Source organism: Maylandia zebra, linkage group LG18, assembly GCF_041146795.1.
Source record: "Maylandia zebra isolate NMK-2024a linkage group LG18, Mzebra_GT3a, whole genome shotgun sequence".
In the NCBI taxonomy this organism is placed as follows: domain Eukaryota; kingdom Metazoa; phylum Chordata; class Actinopteri; order Cichliformes; family Cichlidae; genus Maylandia; species Maylandia zebra.
The window spans coordinates 30,161,526-30,178,971 of record NC_135184.1 but is presented as its reverse complement, the minus strand read 5'-3'; the positions used below and the strand labels follow the sequence as shown (position 1 = coordinate 30,178,971).

Here is a 17,446-nt window from a genome sequence, read left to right as displayed (position 1 = left end):
ATATAATACGAATATATGTGTTGTGTTACTATAAAGAAAAGTCTGAAGGAAAAAAAGATCAGATATGGTATTATAGTGGAATTAGGACACTCTATGTATAAAAAGCAGCCTTATTTCTGTGTGGAGTTTGCATGTTTTCCCCGTGTTTGCACGGATTCTCTCCGGGAACTCTGGCTTCCTCCCACAGCCCAAAGACATGCAGTTAGTGGGGTTAGGTTAATTGGAAACTCTAAATTGCCCATAGTTGTGAATGTGGGAGTGAATGTGAGCACGAATGGTTGTCTATGTCTATGTGTTACTCTGCAACAGACTGGCGATCTGTCCAGGGTGTAGCCCACCTCTTGCCCTAAGACAGCTGGGATAGGCTCCAGTGTCCTCTGCAACCCTGAAAAGGATGAGCAGAAGCGATGGATGGATGGATGTGACCTTATTTGCCCACTAGTGGAAACCACTGAGAACTGCAACAAATGTACATTAAAGGTGTGCGGTGCCATTGTTTGTAGTTTCCCTAACCCTACCCTAGAAATATTCAAATATGAGTAGTTATTAGTGTATGCCAGAATTATTGTATGTGTTGATTTCCTAGCATTGCAATTAGATTATGTCACAGGGTTAAAGGAAAAGCCAACTATAAATATCCTAGTCAGGCGCTTCAGTGTGCCTTGTTATGGATTCCTCGAGTCTCGAAGTCTACTGGAGAGATGGAACAACACTCTTTCAAAAGATATTTCCTCATTTGCTGCTTTGATGATGGTGGAGGGCAGAGCTGGGTTGTGATCAGGTGACTGAAAATGATGTGAATTATTTTAGCAAACCTTTGTTGATGCAGTATTGTTATCCCGGAAGAGAATATTCCCATCAGGGTAGATAGAGCCACAAGACCACCAGATTTCCTCAGTGTTGTGGTTATAGCCTCAGTCACACTAGAGCAGTGGTTCCCAAGCTTTTTTTGCTAGGCCCCCCTGAAAAATCTTCGTGGACTGTTCGTCCGTGATTTGGAGAGCCCAGTGCATGCTCCCGATGCAGGGAAAACCAATTCTGCAGGGGAGACCTACCTTGGCAGTTGTGCAGGTGAAACCAAAGGGAAGATATGCTTCACCATATTTTCTAGTCTTTGGCTTGGAAGGAAGTTGGTTTGGAAATATATTTGATGATGCTTCATCTCCTGCTTTGCGTTTGTGTGGGAGCCCCGTCAAAAACCTGTCCATTATGCTAGCAGTGTCCAAGCGTTCTTTTTTCATACCGCGGCGCGGTTCCCACACTTTGGGAACCTCTGCACTAGCGATAATGGGAAACCTTGTGACTAGGAAAGATTCAATTGAATGCTTTTTTCGCTCTCAGCAAATGATTGCAAAAAGTTGTAGTATTCGGATCTATCTCTGGATGGATCCTTCTAAATGGTTGCAACAATAATAGCTGCGCAATGGTCTCTAACCAGTTACACAGGTTAGAGACCATAAAGGTCCCTTAATGTTTCATCTTTATTTATACACAGTCTTGTGAAAAAGTATTTTCCCCTTTTCTGATTTATTAGGGTTTTTTTTCCTTTGGAGGAATTTTTAATCAAATTGGAACTTTGATTATGTCACTCTAAAAAGTTCCTACTGTTTCTTTCTTTGATTTAGGGCTGGAGTTGCTTCTGTACTTTGGATCTTTGTCCTGTTTCATAACCTCAGTGTGTTTGAACTTCAGAGTACAAACTGATGGTCAGACATTTACCTTGGTAGAGAGCAGAATTCATGGTTCTGTTAGTAAGAGCAAGTTGTCCAGGTCCTGAATCGGCAAAGAACGTCCAGACCATCACACTAGCACCGCCGTGTTTGACTCTGTTCTTGTTATGAAATGCTGTGTTAGTTTTATGCCAGATATAACGGCACAAGGTTCCTCCATTCATGGATGGTTCTCGCCGTGGTTCACTGGAGTCCCAAAGCCTTAGAAATGCTTTGTAACGTTTCCAGACTGATAGATGGGAATGACTTTGTTTCTTTAGATCGTTGGACGATGTGTTGGTTTTTAAGAGTTTTTGCTAAAACATGTAAATGTGAAAACATTTTATATTTTAAAAAGGAAACCCTGTGTTCCGTTTTCTGTGTTTGAAGAAAGCAGCCACCAAGTCTTTAAGGTGAGGACTCAGATATTTTCTACTCTTGGCAAGAGAATCTGAGGACACTGTGAACCTACGTTCTGTACAGAGAAGGTCGAATCACACTGACCAAGACATCTTGTAAAGTGGACTTTGATTTATGCCTTTCAGTGGTTGATCTTGAAAATGCACAGGTCCTTGCAGCCAAAATATTAAATAAATAAACTATATGTTTAAGTCTGGCAGTGAGCCATGCAGAGCAGATTTATTATTGTCATTGTACTGCTGCGGGCAGGACAAACTCTGCTAAATATACCTTTAATATTTAATCCAGGTTATTTGAGTAAGGATGTAAATTGGAGCCAGTAAAACATGAAACACCAAAGGGATGAATGAGCAGAGCACTTAAAAAAAATGTGCTTGGCATGTTGAAGGAAGGACTGAGCCACAATACTGAACATGGACCTTTTTAGTCTCTGCCAAAAGTTGGAAGTCATAACGAAAACCAATGATTTTGGTTTGAGGATACATCATTTTGACAGGGACCTGAAACAACACTTGAGAGTTATTTAGAAGCGGCAACATAAGCCTCTTGGACAAAGTGTAGATTCAGAGGACAAGTAAAAGCAAATCTAACAGGTCTGATGGAGATTCCGCAACTTTTCCTTGAATGATAACACTTTTTCCACCTTGGTTTGCTATTGCGCGTGTGTAACAAGTTTTCCTTTTGTTTATCTAACACACCATGTTCAACCAGAACATTTAAGCCATATTCAAAGCCTTGTTTGTGAATTGTAATGCCAGTTTTAGGACAGCGAAGGCTCTAACTGTATCCTTCTCTCAGTTGTTTGTTATTGAACACACACAAATCAACTGAAATGCTGACTTTGTGTGTGAAGCTAAGTAGCTACCTAGCAAACGACCCGTGTGGCTGGAAACTGAAAAGCTCTTTAAACCCTGGCTTCAAAGGTGAGGGCATCTCCATAGCCTTCTGTGGTAAAATAGCTAGCTTTACAGCATTAAATATGTGACATCACAGGGTTAGATGCATCTTTTATATACAGTCTTTGATGCTACTTATTTCATTTTTTTTAAAAAGTCTTTGATATCACAGCAGCACTTTTGCAATATTATTATTATTTCTTTTATTTGTTGCTACTAGCATGAAATTATTAGACTTGGTCGGATTCCCACACTTGATCATATACTCCGACCACAGAAAGAAACTGTTTGCGTGATACAGAAGCTCTTACATCAGCATCCAGACTCGGTGAAAAACTTACAGGACGTCCACTATTTATTTCTTGAGCTTCTCTCTCACTTTGCTCTGTACTCCGACAGTGTAGTCACACTCTCCCCCCCACACACAGCTCTCAGAGATGCTGTGCCTGTCTGTGGTGTGGCGATCCATCTGCAGAAAGTCATGCAGAACAGGCCTCGGAGACTAAAATGGCCGCCACCCTGACCTGTGGTGCAGTTTCTCTAATGACCACCAGAGAGCACTCATGACCCTTTACAGGCCAAAATAAAGTCATTGCATGGATGGACCTGCACACAGACCCACAGACACACACAGAAACACGCACACACACACAGACCACTGGAAAACTCCATTGATTATGTCACATCAACATGTGTTGATCTTATCTAAGTAAAAATGGAAGAATTAAAGGTAAATAGCAAAGGCTACCGCCACCTTTTGTCCCGTGCCTAAATGATGAGCAGCATTTATGTTAATAGTCTCTACAATGTGCTATACCACACTGGTTAATTCTCCCAGTTTCTATTTGCGGTATCTTTAATACAACATGTGCACTCATCTAGTTTATTAGAGGCATCAAACTACTGCTAGTTAGACCCCGCCCCCTTTACTCACAGGGCAGTTTTTGTTCCCAGCTTCCACAAAATGCTGAAAACCTTCCTGTGAGTGAGATCTGGCTCCATGCTGACTGCCACATCACATCACTTCAGTAGATTTGTCAGTCAGACAGTCATGCTGCCAATTTCCTGTTCAGTGTCACCCCAAAGGTGCTCTGCTGGATTCAGACCAAACCTGCATCTGCAGGACTTTACATGAAGGTAGCATCTCTCTGGTTTCAGGGATTTTGTCTAGGATGGTGGAACACTGAGATAAAAGCTTTGTTTAAAATAAAACTCAAATGCATCCTCCAAAAAAAATTAAAAAATGCTAATTGGATTTGAAAATCCCAATAATTTTAGGACGACAACCACAAATGTCTCCAACAACTTCTGTTGTCTCATTTAGCGACTTGTTAGCAATAACATGTCCAGATTATGTGAAAACACATGAGCGTGATACTTGTATATTTAATGATGCAGGATAAAAGTAACCACAGACCATATTTTAGGCATCTAAGCCAAACCCCTGGAAGTGAAATGGACATTAATGACTTATTTCAGGGTTTTAGGACTCATTCCTGCAGCACTCTGTATGTCAGTGTTTAACAAAGCATGGTTGGATTCCTTTTCTTGCTTCCGTCTGCAGTGGGCTGAGGGACCACTGAATGACTTGTATTCTATTGTTAGTTTCACATAAGAATGCTTTCTGGCAACTAACCATGAGTGTGCACTGTCCCAGGACCAGGAAATATGTAAAAATAGTCCTTCCTTGGAGCTTAATGTGGTTGAAAGAGTTTGAGCATGGGACAAGAGTCTAAGTTAGGATCTTTTCATAAGTGGAGAACAAAAACAAACTATGAAGGACACAAATATCATATGTGAATGCACATAAGCATTTATGGTGTTGTGCAATAACTTTTGTATACTTGTGTAATCCTTGTTAAATGTTAAAGCTCCTGCTCTTTGTGGCATTATTTAAGGGGGAATGTATCCACAGAGTGACACATTTCACTTTGACTCACACATTTCTTGTGTTCTCTCTCTTTTTTAAATTTGAGCCAATCACACATCTGCTTTCCTAACTGCTTATTCACAGTGAGCTGGGGCCTATCCCAGCTGACACAGGGTGACAGGTGGGGTACACACTGGTCAGGTCACCAGTCAAACCACAGCTCGAGGCAGACAAACACACTCTCAAATCAATAAGTATGGCCAATTTAGAATCACCAGTTAATTGAACACGCACGTCCTTGGGAGGAGGCTGGACCCACACAGGAGGACTCTCAGTATAAGGGATAGGAGACAAAGGATAAAAATGCCGTACAGTCCTGCAAAGTAGGACATCTGGTTGACTTAGCAACTATAGAAATGTGTTTCCTGTGATGTGAATAATGTCTGACTCTAGCAAACACATTTCCGTCCTGTACTAAAAGAAGGGTGGGTAAAACTCCCTGGAAAGTGGGATGCCAAACAATAAAACCTAAGCTGTTCCGCAGACACAGCACACTGGAAAAAACACAGAATACCTTTTTTCCACTGATGTGGTGCCACAGCTGCTGATGGTACATTGCCAGCTCTGTCAGAGTGCCTCATGCAATCAAGCCTATATTTCAACAGGTTGGAGAGTATGTGGTAAAAAGTTAGGATAATTGTGATGGCCAAACCCGTGGCCACACTCTAAAGTCGGTAACTTTTGTATTTTCATTCTTCATTTTGAACATAGTAATACATTTTATACTTTGGATACATTTGTTCTATTTGTAAGCGCGCACATTTAGTTTACTTATGTATTCATACTACTTAATTTCTTTGCTTTCTGACTAACTTTTGTCTTTTTATTTCTTACCTGCCATCATCCCTGGGAGTTGCTGGACAAAAGATGGTAGCCAGGGTTTGAAACCATTAAATACAAAGGAAGATAATTGGACCACACCACCACTTCCTGCTGAAGGGGGGAATGTGTGTTTTCTTTACTTTAAAAACAAAGTATTTGTATTTAATTAAATATTTGAGTTTAGGGTTTAATGGGGTTTTTGATTTTCTTCTTTAGTGTTTAGTTTATTAACAAACCAGATTGTACTGCATCGTTTGTGATTTATGATTGTGTTTTGTTTGTTACCCCTCATGTGTCACAATGGTCTGATCAGCCATTATATATACCCTTGTATGTCATTTCATGTTTAGGTCAATTATGTATGTTTGGGCAGTCATTTGGTTTGTTAAGGTTGCAGTCTTTGCCTGAGTTCAGTTTTGTTTCTTTGACCTCTTTTATGAGCTCAACATTTATTAGTCTTGTAAATATAATTTTTGGGGGTTAAATAAATGGAAACTATATTTTTCTAATAATTCCTGGGCTCCTCCTGTTTTTCAACTCGGTCCATCACAATAATATAATGAGTAAGACAAACATGGGAGAATAGCATAGCGTGCTATTGGATCACTGTGGTATTGTGTCACTTCCTGTTCTTGTTTTTCTGCAGGTTAATCTGTGCAGCTCATTCAATTACAAGCCTTTATCTCGACCAGTCGTGGCAGATGGCCGCCCCTCCCTGAGCCTGGTTCTGCTGGAGGCTTCTTCCTGTTAAAAGGGTTTTTTTCCTTCCCACGAGTGCTTGTTCACAGGGGGGTCATCTAATAGCTGGCTTTTTCTCTTTATATCGCAGTCTTTACCTGCAATATGAATAAAACTGAATAGAATTGGAGAAAAGAGTCCTCAATTTTGCACCAGGAGTACTACTTCAGTCGTAAACAGCTTTGTTTTTGACACCAGAACAAACAAACTCTCAGAATCAGAGGTTCTTTGATGGTTCGTTTATATTTTTTGGAGCAGTTGCAGTCTGTTTGAGGCAATAGAAAGATTCACAATTTCTCTTTTTAAAACACATTTGGTCTAGCAAAAAAAAGGTCACCGACGTTATATCTCCATACAGGTCTCATAGTAAGTTTTCTCTGCCTAAGGATCACAAGGACATACATAACGTTCTCAGTTTCCAGATGCTTACTAACAAAAATACAGCACGTCTGCTTTCCATCCAGTGTGTGTTTGTGGTGGTGGGGCTGCTGCATTATGAGTGGCTTTATCAAGCATTGGAAGATGACCTCTAGGACTTCTAAACAGCAGTGAGTAGGGAGAACCAGGGTCTGGTGTCACCTTTTACAATTTAGCCTTCTTCACTTACAGAAAAAAACAGAAGAAAGAAAAGAAAAAAGATATTTCAGTTTGACAACAAAATGGGCATGCATTGACGGGTGCATGTTTTGGTATCTGAGACCAAATCATCTAAAAAGCAGAGGTGCACTGGTGACACACTCCAGTGCATCAGTGCAGCACGATGGGTGGAGTCTGAAAACATCTTGTGCACAGACAGAATACAGACGTGTCGGAAATACTTCTCACGGATGTAGCACCTTTGCTAGACTGCCTCAGTGACGACGTGGATCCCTGGGCCCTGGTCTACTCTACTCCACATAGCAATAACATTACTACACAAAGTCGACAATTTTAGTGTGCTGACCAGAAAATTAACTGTGAACAAAATTCCTACATGTAGCTGTTTTTTTAAAATTTTTTTAAACAAGTCTTTTTTTCCATAATGTTGCTGCTATAAGTGACATCCACATCTGCACATAAAAAGTATATATTTATATTTATATAATATATATCCGTACTCTATTAACAGTTGTTGTCTACCATGAAGTTAGAATTGCCAACCATCTCTCAGAAAAGTTTTTTCTTTTTTTGTACTTCAAACATGAATTAATTTACAACACAGAAATCAACTAATTTTGTACAGCTCTGGAGGAAGTGAGGCTCCACAGTCCCTCCGCGATTTTCCTTTTTCTCTTCTTCTTCTTCTTTTTTTTTTCTTGTTACGATTTTACTCGGGAGTTTCGGTGCAGTTCGACGGTTTTCATCCCAGTAAAACACAGTTTAGAAAAACCAAAGCATTTACAAAGTGGCATCGTTAGAACGGCGAGGATGTTCAGCTGAAAACCTTCAGCTTAACTTGGACCCTTGAATGCACCGTCAACACTCCCCTTTCAGCTGAGGGGAAGTATCCCTCGTTTGGCACGGTTATATACATGATGAACACAGGTCACTCAAAGGAGGGGGGTAAAAGCAGGGGAATGGTGTGGAGAAGATGCAACGCTAGCCTAAAAAAGCCCAAAAAACAACCTTTCTTTAGCAGTTCTGGCAGCTGTACTAACTGTAGGGCAGTGGAAAGGAGCACCGTGACCTTGCAATTCATATCCAGTGTTTCACATTAGCAACATCCATGATATGAGTTCTGAAAGTCTGTGTGTGTTTGGGTAAGGGGGCGTACTTGGTGAGGAGGTGAGTCGGAACCAGTGGCAAAAGGCCTGACATGACACAGAAAATAGTGCAATGTACAGTACGCAATGCATCTCCGTAAATGTACAGTGTACATCAAATACTATACAATCAGAATTAAAAAAGTAGAAACACAAAAAAAAGTGTTACAAATGACCAAAAGTCTTTCTTGCCCAGAGAATACGTCACGCTGAAGCCACAGACAGAAAGAAAAGTTTTGTGTGACAGACGTCCTATGTGTCCTACAGTTCTTGTGCTTCACTTTACTAAAACCCATGGATGCTATACCACATATTTACAGATTCCTCTTGGGGTATCTCTGACTCGCTGCAAAACATCTCATCCTCAAGTCCACCAATCCACGTTTATCTTTCATCGTCCTTCTTCATCGCAAAACCGTTTGCCAACTTTTGCTCTCGCGCTTCCCTTTCATGTCCCGACTCTCTTCTCTCTCTCCGGGTTAGTCTCTGATTGACATTCTGTATCCAGAGGCCTACAAGAAGCGGGCGCTCTTTCTGTCTGGTGAACCTTCTCTACCACTTGTTGATCACAAACGAAACACAGAAAGAAAATGTGTCGGTCAGTTTGGTTGGTGGTGTGCATGCACATGCTTGGCCACTCCTCCATTTGCTTCTGGTCCTCTCCTTCCTCTCAGAGATGTCCCTGAAAGGAGTGAAATGTCTATCAAGCTTTCTGCCCGCGTCTCCTTTCATGCGCTCCATCCTCCCCCTTCATCATCCTGCTATCTATGATGCTACTCAGGAACTACAGGGGAGGATGGGGAGGGAGGAAGGGAACCTGTCCTTTCATCTTCTTTCACTCCACCTTTAAGCCACCCCCCCTTCACTTCCGGGTTTTCTTTTATCCGTACTCTCCTCCTCCTCCCTCATCTCCCCTTACACCCAGGAATCTGGTGAGGCTGGGTAGTGGCTGGTCTCGTAGTTGAGCTCGCTGTAGGGCCGCGAGGCTGAGTAGAAGTCTACATAGTTGCCGGTGGACTTGAGGCCCTGCAGGTGCATGTTAAGGTCACCCTGCGGGGGACGCCCTCCAGCATGAACCTGGTTCTCGTAGCAGGCCTGATCCTCGTAGTTGCTGCTGTCAGGTGGAGGAGGATTTTGGAAAGGGGGGTAGGGTTCTGATGGCAAGCCTTGAGAAGATACCTAGAAAGAAGGAGAGCACAATCATTACAAATGACCACTCATGATTGGTCCAAGTCACCACAAGTGAGAGTGAGGGGAGTACTGGGAACCATGAGGTTTCTCATGTGACACTGCACATTGCTATAGAGTCGTCCACCATATTGGATGTGATACAATACAAAGCTTCCAAGCGATTGCTTTGGTTGCTAGCAGATGTCTACTACAAACTACTAGATGAGTAGCAGTAAAATCTGAAAAGGTGTGACACAAACAGGAAATGGAGATGTTCACCTTCAAGTTAAAAGCTGTGCCTTAGGGCTCACATTTCAAAAGTTGGAACTTTAACTTTGAAGGCAAATTTCCAATTTGTGTTGCACTTTTTACAGTTTCACTCCAGCTCAGAGAGCAGCTGGCCAGTATTTATACACAAGTCCATCACTTCTATTCAAACTACCACCGCAACAATATGCTTGTGACCAAACCAACCACGAGGAGCTTTTTTTCCATAGCAACAGGTAGTTGACAGATGGTCATGCATCCGTCTTTAAGCGTTTGATTGGGACCCTGTTCACTTGATTCTACGTAGTCACTATTATTGTCAATGCCATGTCCAAATAAGGTAGCATCACATGGTTAGTGGTCACATGTCTGCAAAACCTCAATAAAACGGAGTTCTGACATTCCTTCATCAAAGTGGGTGATGGGTAGCGATTAGCTTTTACCGGCAACACCATCCAACCAAAGACTAGACTGTGAGAATAACTGGAATTCACGGGTGTATTGCCATAGTGCTTAAACAGCATTCTTTATAGGTTTACAGTGACCTTTTAGGACGTCATAGTGTCTTTATAGTATCACTATTAAAGCCTTTACGATTCAGTTTCACTGTGATATTTCCTATTCACCTAGAACTATACAGCAGATCTTCCTCTTAAAGGTGAGATGAGTCATAAAGAATTGAATAAAGCTAGCAGCGCAGCATGGAAATATTAATGCTTTCTAGTCTATCAGATGCTGAGTGTTGTGGGTTTTCAAACGTTTCCTCAGTGAAATCAGGGCATCTTAAACTATTGAGTTCAAATATAATCACTAACCTGTCTTTGGTGTTTTTATTTTTTCCTCTCTCTTTACACTTTACTCTTTACATCTTATTTTTATTCACACCTGCTTCTTGTAGTGTTAGTAATTCATTTCATGAAGGAAGGAACCTTCTGAGTTTATAGTGGACATGTATAATGGCTAATTTACACTATGAAGCCCTGCTCCCAAAAAATGACATAGATTTACCGCTGTGCCATCTTGTGCCAGTACAGAACGTGATTTCACTGGGTAGGGTGGTTGGTGATAAGAGATAGCATAAACAAATGTAAGTCTAAATAGTAACAATAACTCAGTGGAAAAAAAGTCCTCCACACTGTCTTCATTCATAAAAGCCTTACATTATTTTTCAGTTTCAGTGCAGCTGGCCAAACAACAAGAAACAACAGCAACAAACACTTACTGCTAAAGAGACAGAGTGACAGTGGACGGTATATCCTTGCTTTTTCAACATAAAACTCATTTTTGCAGATAGGGGCAGTTCAAAGTGACCCCCTTATATTGCTTTTTAGTTTCAGTGCCCTTGTTTTCTACTGAGTTATCAATTGTGTCACTAGTTTGCTAACATAAACTAATGTAAGTCTATTAGCCACAACCAGCCAACCAACCCAGTGATGATTATGCTAAACATGTTCTAAAAACGTTAAGCCGCACAGTGTTAAACCTATGTTAGTTTTTGAGAGCAGGGCTCCATGATGTAAATTAGCCTTTAATGCTGGTGTGTCAGCTAGAGGTAACAAGTCACCTTTAGCATGTACATGAAACCTGATTATGGAATGTGTTTCCTAAAGAAAGGGACTTTTCATACCTGATTATACTTCAGGTCATCAGTTGGGGACACATACGCTCCTCTGTGTAGTGTTGAAGACCCACCGGAGATTTGACCTGCAGACACAGTGAGGATGAGTTCATGCTCTAAATCGTTTACTCAGTTTTTATAATTAAAGTAATCAAATGGGAGTAGGCTGTCAGTGGTATCAGCTGGACACCTGCTGCATTAACATTAATGAAGAGGATGATGAATGGTGATTAAGGAGAGCTTGGATTTTTTTGTTTCCCATGTAACAACTGCTCTTGGTGTGAACTCTCTCCAAGGATAGACCGCATACAACAATGAAACCCTCGCTGAAACCCAGGATGTTGACAACAAGATTAAAGCTCTGTGCTGATGGTGATGTTGGAAGAAAAACGCTGCTGATAATGAAAAGTTCCTTATAAGATATGATGGTGCAACAGCCTAAGGCCTTCCAATGAGAAGATTGGTGTTAGAGGCCAGAGGCCAGAATTGACTTAGCTCAATGGACCAGAGAGAAAACACAGACACAGCTTTCAGGTGTGCAAAGTGAGCAGACAGCAGAGGTCAGTGGTCTCAGATGCTAGTTGGGTAGTCATAAAACGATTCATTGATAAGTGGCTGCTCATGTGAGTCTGCAGTGTCTCTAGGTTTCTCAGTCATAGCCACCCTTCACCTGACACATCCAATTTCAAAGCACTAACATAGCACAGGTAGAAATACTAGCTTGAGGACTCATAAAGGGACTTCACTGACCAGTTGGTCATGTCACTGTGGCTACATCCATCTTTTATATACAGCCTATGCATATAATCAGGGGTGCACATAAGTGGTCCGCAGGTGTGCGTTCGCTGTCAAAATAAAAGACGCACACCAGATAAGAAGTTGCAACGTGCGTTTGCGTACATATAAAAGGCAGTGTTTTTGTCCACTAGAGTGGGATTTTCATGGCATATTCTGCACCACATCTCTGTGCGTTCATCATTTGTTTGAAGCCAGCTCACCTCCTGCAACCACTTTTCCGAGAATACGCGCTTCTTTTGTGGTTCGGACTCCTTCTGACATTTCTTTGGGGGTGGAGGAACACCAAAGTAATTGCTTAAAGGAGCTTCTTTGACATCTTTAAGAGTTCTAAACAAATGTCTGTCCTCCTCCAGAAAATCTTATGTACGCAAACGCGCGTTGAAACTTCTTATCTGGTGTGCGTCTTTTATTTTGACAGCGAATGCACACCTGCGGACCACTTATGTGCATCCCTGCATATAAGAAGGTTTATGGTTGGAGTGGCTTAAAATGGAAAGATTTAGTCTAATTTATTGGTGTCTGTTTGTCCAGACAATTTTTATAGAGAAATTTGAAGCTGCTGCTAGCAGTCTGTTAGCTAACCAGCTAACTAACTAACCAGCATCTCTAAGACTCTCACACTAACTAGCTACATCTTGATTAAATGTATTTTGAGTCACCTGTGATGTTTTTGCACAATGTCAGCTTTAACACAATAACAACAACCTACTGAACAAAAAAGACATAACAAGTGTGATGTAATAAGCACTGACAGGTGGATTTATCTTTGGGCAAAGCTAAACTACAAAAATGAAAGTGGTTTTAACCTTTTCACTCTCTCTCGGGATAAAAATAAATAGTTTCCCATGAAACGATTCCTTTCATATCTCTTAACGCACACTCCTTTATACTAAAACCATCACCTCTGCTGGAAACAGCTTTATGTGTGTTTGTGACAAATGTGCAGTTTGGAATTCCTACCCGCCATGGCGTCTTTCCGGGATGTGTGCTCGCCCTTGCTGCTATGGTAACTGGCATTGCCAGTTGACTCGTAGTCTGCCTTTCTCTCCTTCAATGCCATCATCTCCCTGGGGGACGCAGGAGCACTCGCTACATACACACACACACATTAGATCAGTCAACACATTATCAATACAGATCAGGAAGAAACTACAAAAGGGAGGACAAGTGTTTGCAACACAGTCGAATCCTTTCAGAGCAACGTGAACTTGTTCAACACTCTGAGCTCTTGCATTTACCTGCCAATGAAAGCAAAGAAGTCTGTGGCTTCACTGTATGCATTACTTGCTCTAACCATCACTCTGGAATGAGTTAAAAACAGGGGTACTGGGAGCAGCTTTGACTGTGGCTCTGTGGGTTTGGACCATTTTCCACAAATCTTTAGCTTTTTGACCAGGCTGTGATTCAAAGAGGTAAATACTGAGTCATCCCTCCTCCCTATGTCGGCTTTAGTCTATCCTCTCTTTTCTTCTTCTTATCCTCTTGCTGCCTGACTGCAAGCCCCTCCTATATATTCTCACCATTTCAGACTCCCATTGGCTTATTAAGTTCTCTTGTTGTTGGTGACCTGAAAACCTTTTTGTACCCAACAGGCATCCTGGAAGTATCAGAAGAAATATAAACACCCACAGTCCGAAAAAAGAGAAGGGGATGATGGGATCAGTGACGGTGACAATAAGTTGGATCTGGTAAGCCATGTCGGCAATTGATTTGGTGCCATATGGTTTGCTCTGATCTACAAATCACATAGAAGCTGCTGGTTATGACGCCTGTTTGTGTTACTGTGCCTGTTTCTTTGCCTGTTATAATCCATTTAGTATTGATCTAGATGCTCATTACTGCTCTATTGGCACAACAAATCTGTTAGGTTTTGTATTGTTGAATGTCATTTACGCTTAGAAATATTTAACCATATATGCTTAGAGGTTTAATCAATTGTGTCGTGATAGGATGTGTGATTTTTAGCAGGCTGCAAAGGCTACATTCTGGGAGCATGGGAAGAGGTCGTACCTTGTTTTATTGTTTTACGGTAGGATTAACGTAGCTATGTCAGTTTTAGTCTAAGTGCTTTTTTACATATAGATGAACTGTTGGATTTTCCAGACCAGCAGGTTAAGGGAAGTCGTTTATGGGGCCACACTCTGACCCCCCCCCCCACACACACACACACACACACACACACACAAAGGCAAGGTACTCTTTGTGTGTATGTATATGTCGTATGTTAATGAACTTATGCATATTCATGTAACCTCAATAAAAGAGCAGTGTTACGGGGGAGCGGACGAGAGCAACTGGGGTCAAGCGAAGAAACGGCGTTTGTCCGGTTCTCTCCCGTGCACGAGAAACATGAAGAACTTTGCCTACTTCGTGTCTTGCTTGCTGTGTAATTATATTGTCTTCAACGTTCCAGCGAATAGGTTCAAGCTACAAACCTATCAAAATCCATTGTAATATCAGCATCTAAACACCCAATCATCGACTTTTATTGAAATGCATTTATTCCTATGGTGTTAAATACAAAGGAACTATTTCCTTTATGTGCATTTGAAAATGAAGAGTGAAATTAAAGAAAGGCTCAGTGGACAATCTGTGACTGCCTGCAAAATTTTACAAATGTGAAATGAGTCTTTATCATACTTATTTCTATTTTGCCGGTTTGTCAGCTGAAAGGCTCATAAATCCAGCCTTGGCTATTGTTTTTAAAAGTAGATGGCTAATACGTGAAAAATGTTCAAATGCTCTTGCATGAAGTCATTTGAAATTATTTTTGAATTATGCATTAGCTCACAGTTGGCAGCTGTAGCTGCCTGGCTCTGTGAATGACAATAGGACTATATTCTATATATTACAGGGTGGATTTCTATGAAACTTGGCAGTCAAGGTCATCATATAAACCTCACTGACTTTGTGATCACAGACTCCATCAGCAGGTTCCCACTTTTGGCTTTCTGGGAAATCTTGCGACACCTGATTGCCATTAAATTGGGCATTATATAAGAAACTTCTTAAAGGGTTTTTTATTATCTTCATTTCCCCTCCTGTAAGAAACCTGTATTGTTCATTTAAGCTCATTAAATGCTAAAATATCATCTCATTTTTCATTTAAAATGTTTTGTCCCTGGCTGTGAGTAAAGGCTGTGCCCAAATTTGACTTGAAGGCAATATACTAATTGTGCATTTCTTGTGAACTGCTTTCACAGTTTTACATAAAAAAGTAATAAGGTGGTTTTGAATTAGCCAATACAAAATATATTTCCTGTTGAAAACAAAAACTCACAGTATCTCTAAACTTTAATTTATTTCTTGACATAATAAGATTTTTAAGCCACTGTCTGCCCAGCTCTGTTAATGGCATCCAGAATATTAATACAATGGGAAAATGACCCATGGGTACATCTGTGGTGGGAGGGGAAGTACTAAGTTTGAAAGTCCAACATGTCCAGTCCACTAGGACTAACTCACATCTACACAGTGGATGATAATTGAAACAACTGGTTAAAGGAGATTAAACAGATTTTGTAACTGAACACCAATTTAAATGAGATCTTAATGACTGACTTTGTGATGCCTTTCTCCTCCATAAACAGCTTCACACATTTGGCTTTCTGTCAAATCTTGTGACACTGTTTCTATTAATTCCCATTAAATCGCTGGTGCAGACATTTAAAGACTATATGAGCAATTTAACGCTAAAAGCGCGACATAAATGCATTGGGTGTTATTTTAAAATCATAATCACTGGAAATGGAGGAATTGAGGTTGCAGACGTGACATTGAGAGCTGTGAATATTGGCTGTGGTGATGATTCCTGCTGACCTACAGTTCCTTTAATTGCTCTTTGAGGCTGGCTCCAAATGATAGTTAATCCTCATAGACTGCCACATTATAGATGATATAAACATGTTTACAGCCAGATATGAAAAACTGCTTTAGTCATAGCAAATTTCACGCTTAATCTATAGGAAGGGTATTTTTTACTAATTGTACTATAAGCTTTAAAGCTGTGTATGAAGCATGTGGCCACTTTGGCAGGTTGAGTCTGATGCAGGCAGCTGCAGCTCAGCTTCACCTGCACTAATTAAAGCCATTAAACAGGATCTCCCAACAAGTGTTTTTGGTGTGCTGCCTTTTATAGTAACAGCTAGTCCACGAAGACTGTGCTCCAGTTGTGGAAAGTGACATTTTTGTACTTTATTTGTATGATGTGTGTGTCTGAGCGATGCATGTATATTATAACCAAACCTCCCAGCACTAATTATGCAACATTGGCCATAAAAAAGGAAAAAAAGAGCTAAGAGTGTTTTTGACTCCACTACTAAACACATCACTAATATATTCTCAAACACATCCACACTTCTGTGCACTTTAGGCACTTCTTCTGTCACACTTACAAGCCGATGGATGAAATGAATTTAGTATCTTGTGAAAGGACACTTTGACAGCTGCCCCAGACAATCTATGCAAGCAGCAAACGGGCTTCACATGTTTTCAACCGCAATTCCACCACCCACGTAATTGCTGTCGCATTAATGTGAAAGCTTAGGCAGCACATGCACAGTGAGGAGATGCAAATGCATGTTATTAAGAGCATTATAATTTCTCAATAAACAATTGATAGCTTAGATAAATAAGTAAATATGAGGCACTCCCATTTTACATTGTCACGGGATGAACTGTATCGATGAATGCTCTTCAAGGGTTGTGTGTCTTACACAACGTGATCACTGTCAAAGTGTCTCCATCAGCCCAGAAACACGGAGGCCTTGGAGATGCTCATTATTATTAGTCAAACCTTAACTTAACACAAGGGCGGGAAACTTTTTTAGTGCAAGGATTTTCCTTGACAGCGGAGTAATTTACCAGTGGTCACTGTAGTGTGAAGGTTGAAGCACAGTTGAGATATATCGGAGCGCTGCTTGTTTGTACTGTACTGGTGGAAAGAGTGATGAATGGGAAGATGGGAGACGGGGATGTGTAGGCTCACCTGATCGATTGTTGGGCGAGGTCCGCACAGGAGAGATGGAGGGCGTACGAGAGGAAGAATAAGGTCGCTGTCTGTCTCTCTCTATCGTGGAGGAGGAGCCAACAAAATGGTACTGGGAATAGCCGTCCTGCGGGAGACCAAAGTGAAAGCAAATGAGGAGGAGAAGATTTGAGGCAGTGTTTAGTTACCTTGCAATGGTTTTACATGTAATTGCACAGATTCTGGATTTATATACCCAGAGTACAGAGGCTTTACCTTTTTATAGAGGCTGCGCAGGTCTCTGTATTGCCACATGCTGTTCAAGACTTGAGATGCAGCTTTCACCACTTTGGGACTATGTCTGGGAATT

General features: G+C 41.1%; 1 protein-coding gene across 11 annotated transcripts in view; it reads right to left on the bottom strand.

Annotated features, from left to right (window-relative positions):
- Positions 1-6,739: 6,739 nt before the first annotated feature.
- Positions 6,740-17,446, bottom strand: part of ctnnd2b (catenin (cadherin-associated protein), delta 2b) — a 240,754-nt gene continuing 230,047 nt past the window's right edge. For 6 of the 11 annotated variants that reach the window (XM_024806087.2, XM_024806086.2, XM_024806089.2 and 3 more), the window contains 5 exons: positions 17,353-17,446; positions 17,098-17,224; positions 13,071-13,199; positions 11,322-11,398; positions 6,740-9,436 (listed from right to left, as the gene is read on the bottom strand). In XM_024806087.2, the coding sequence (XP_024661855.1) occupies positions 9,173-9,436; positions 11,322-11,398; positions 13,071-13,199; positions 17,098-17,224; positions 17,353-17,446 (691 nt within the window). In that variant the 3' untranslated portion in view covers positions 6,740-9,172. The remainder of the gene's footprint in view (positions 9,437-11,321; positions 11,399-13,070; positions 13,200-17,097; positions 17,225-17,352) is intronic. The other 5 variants (XM_076876378.1, XM_024806088.2, XM_024806090.2 and 2 more) reach the window with 1 other exon arrangement.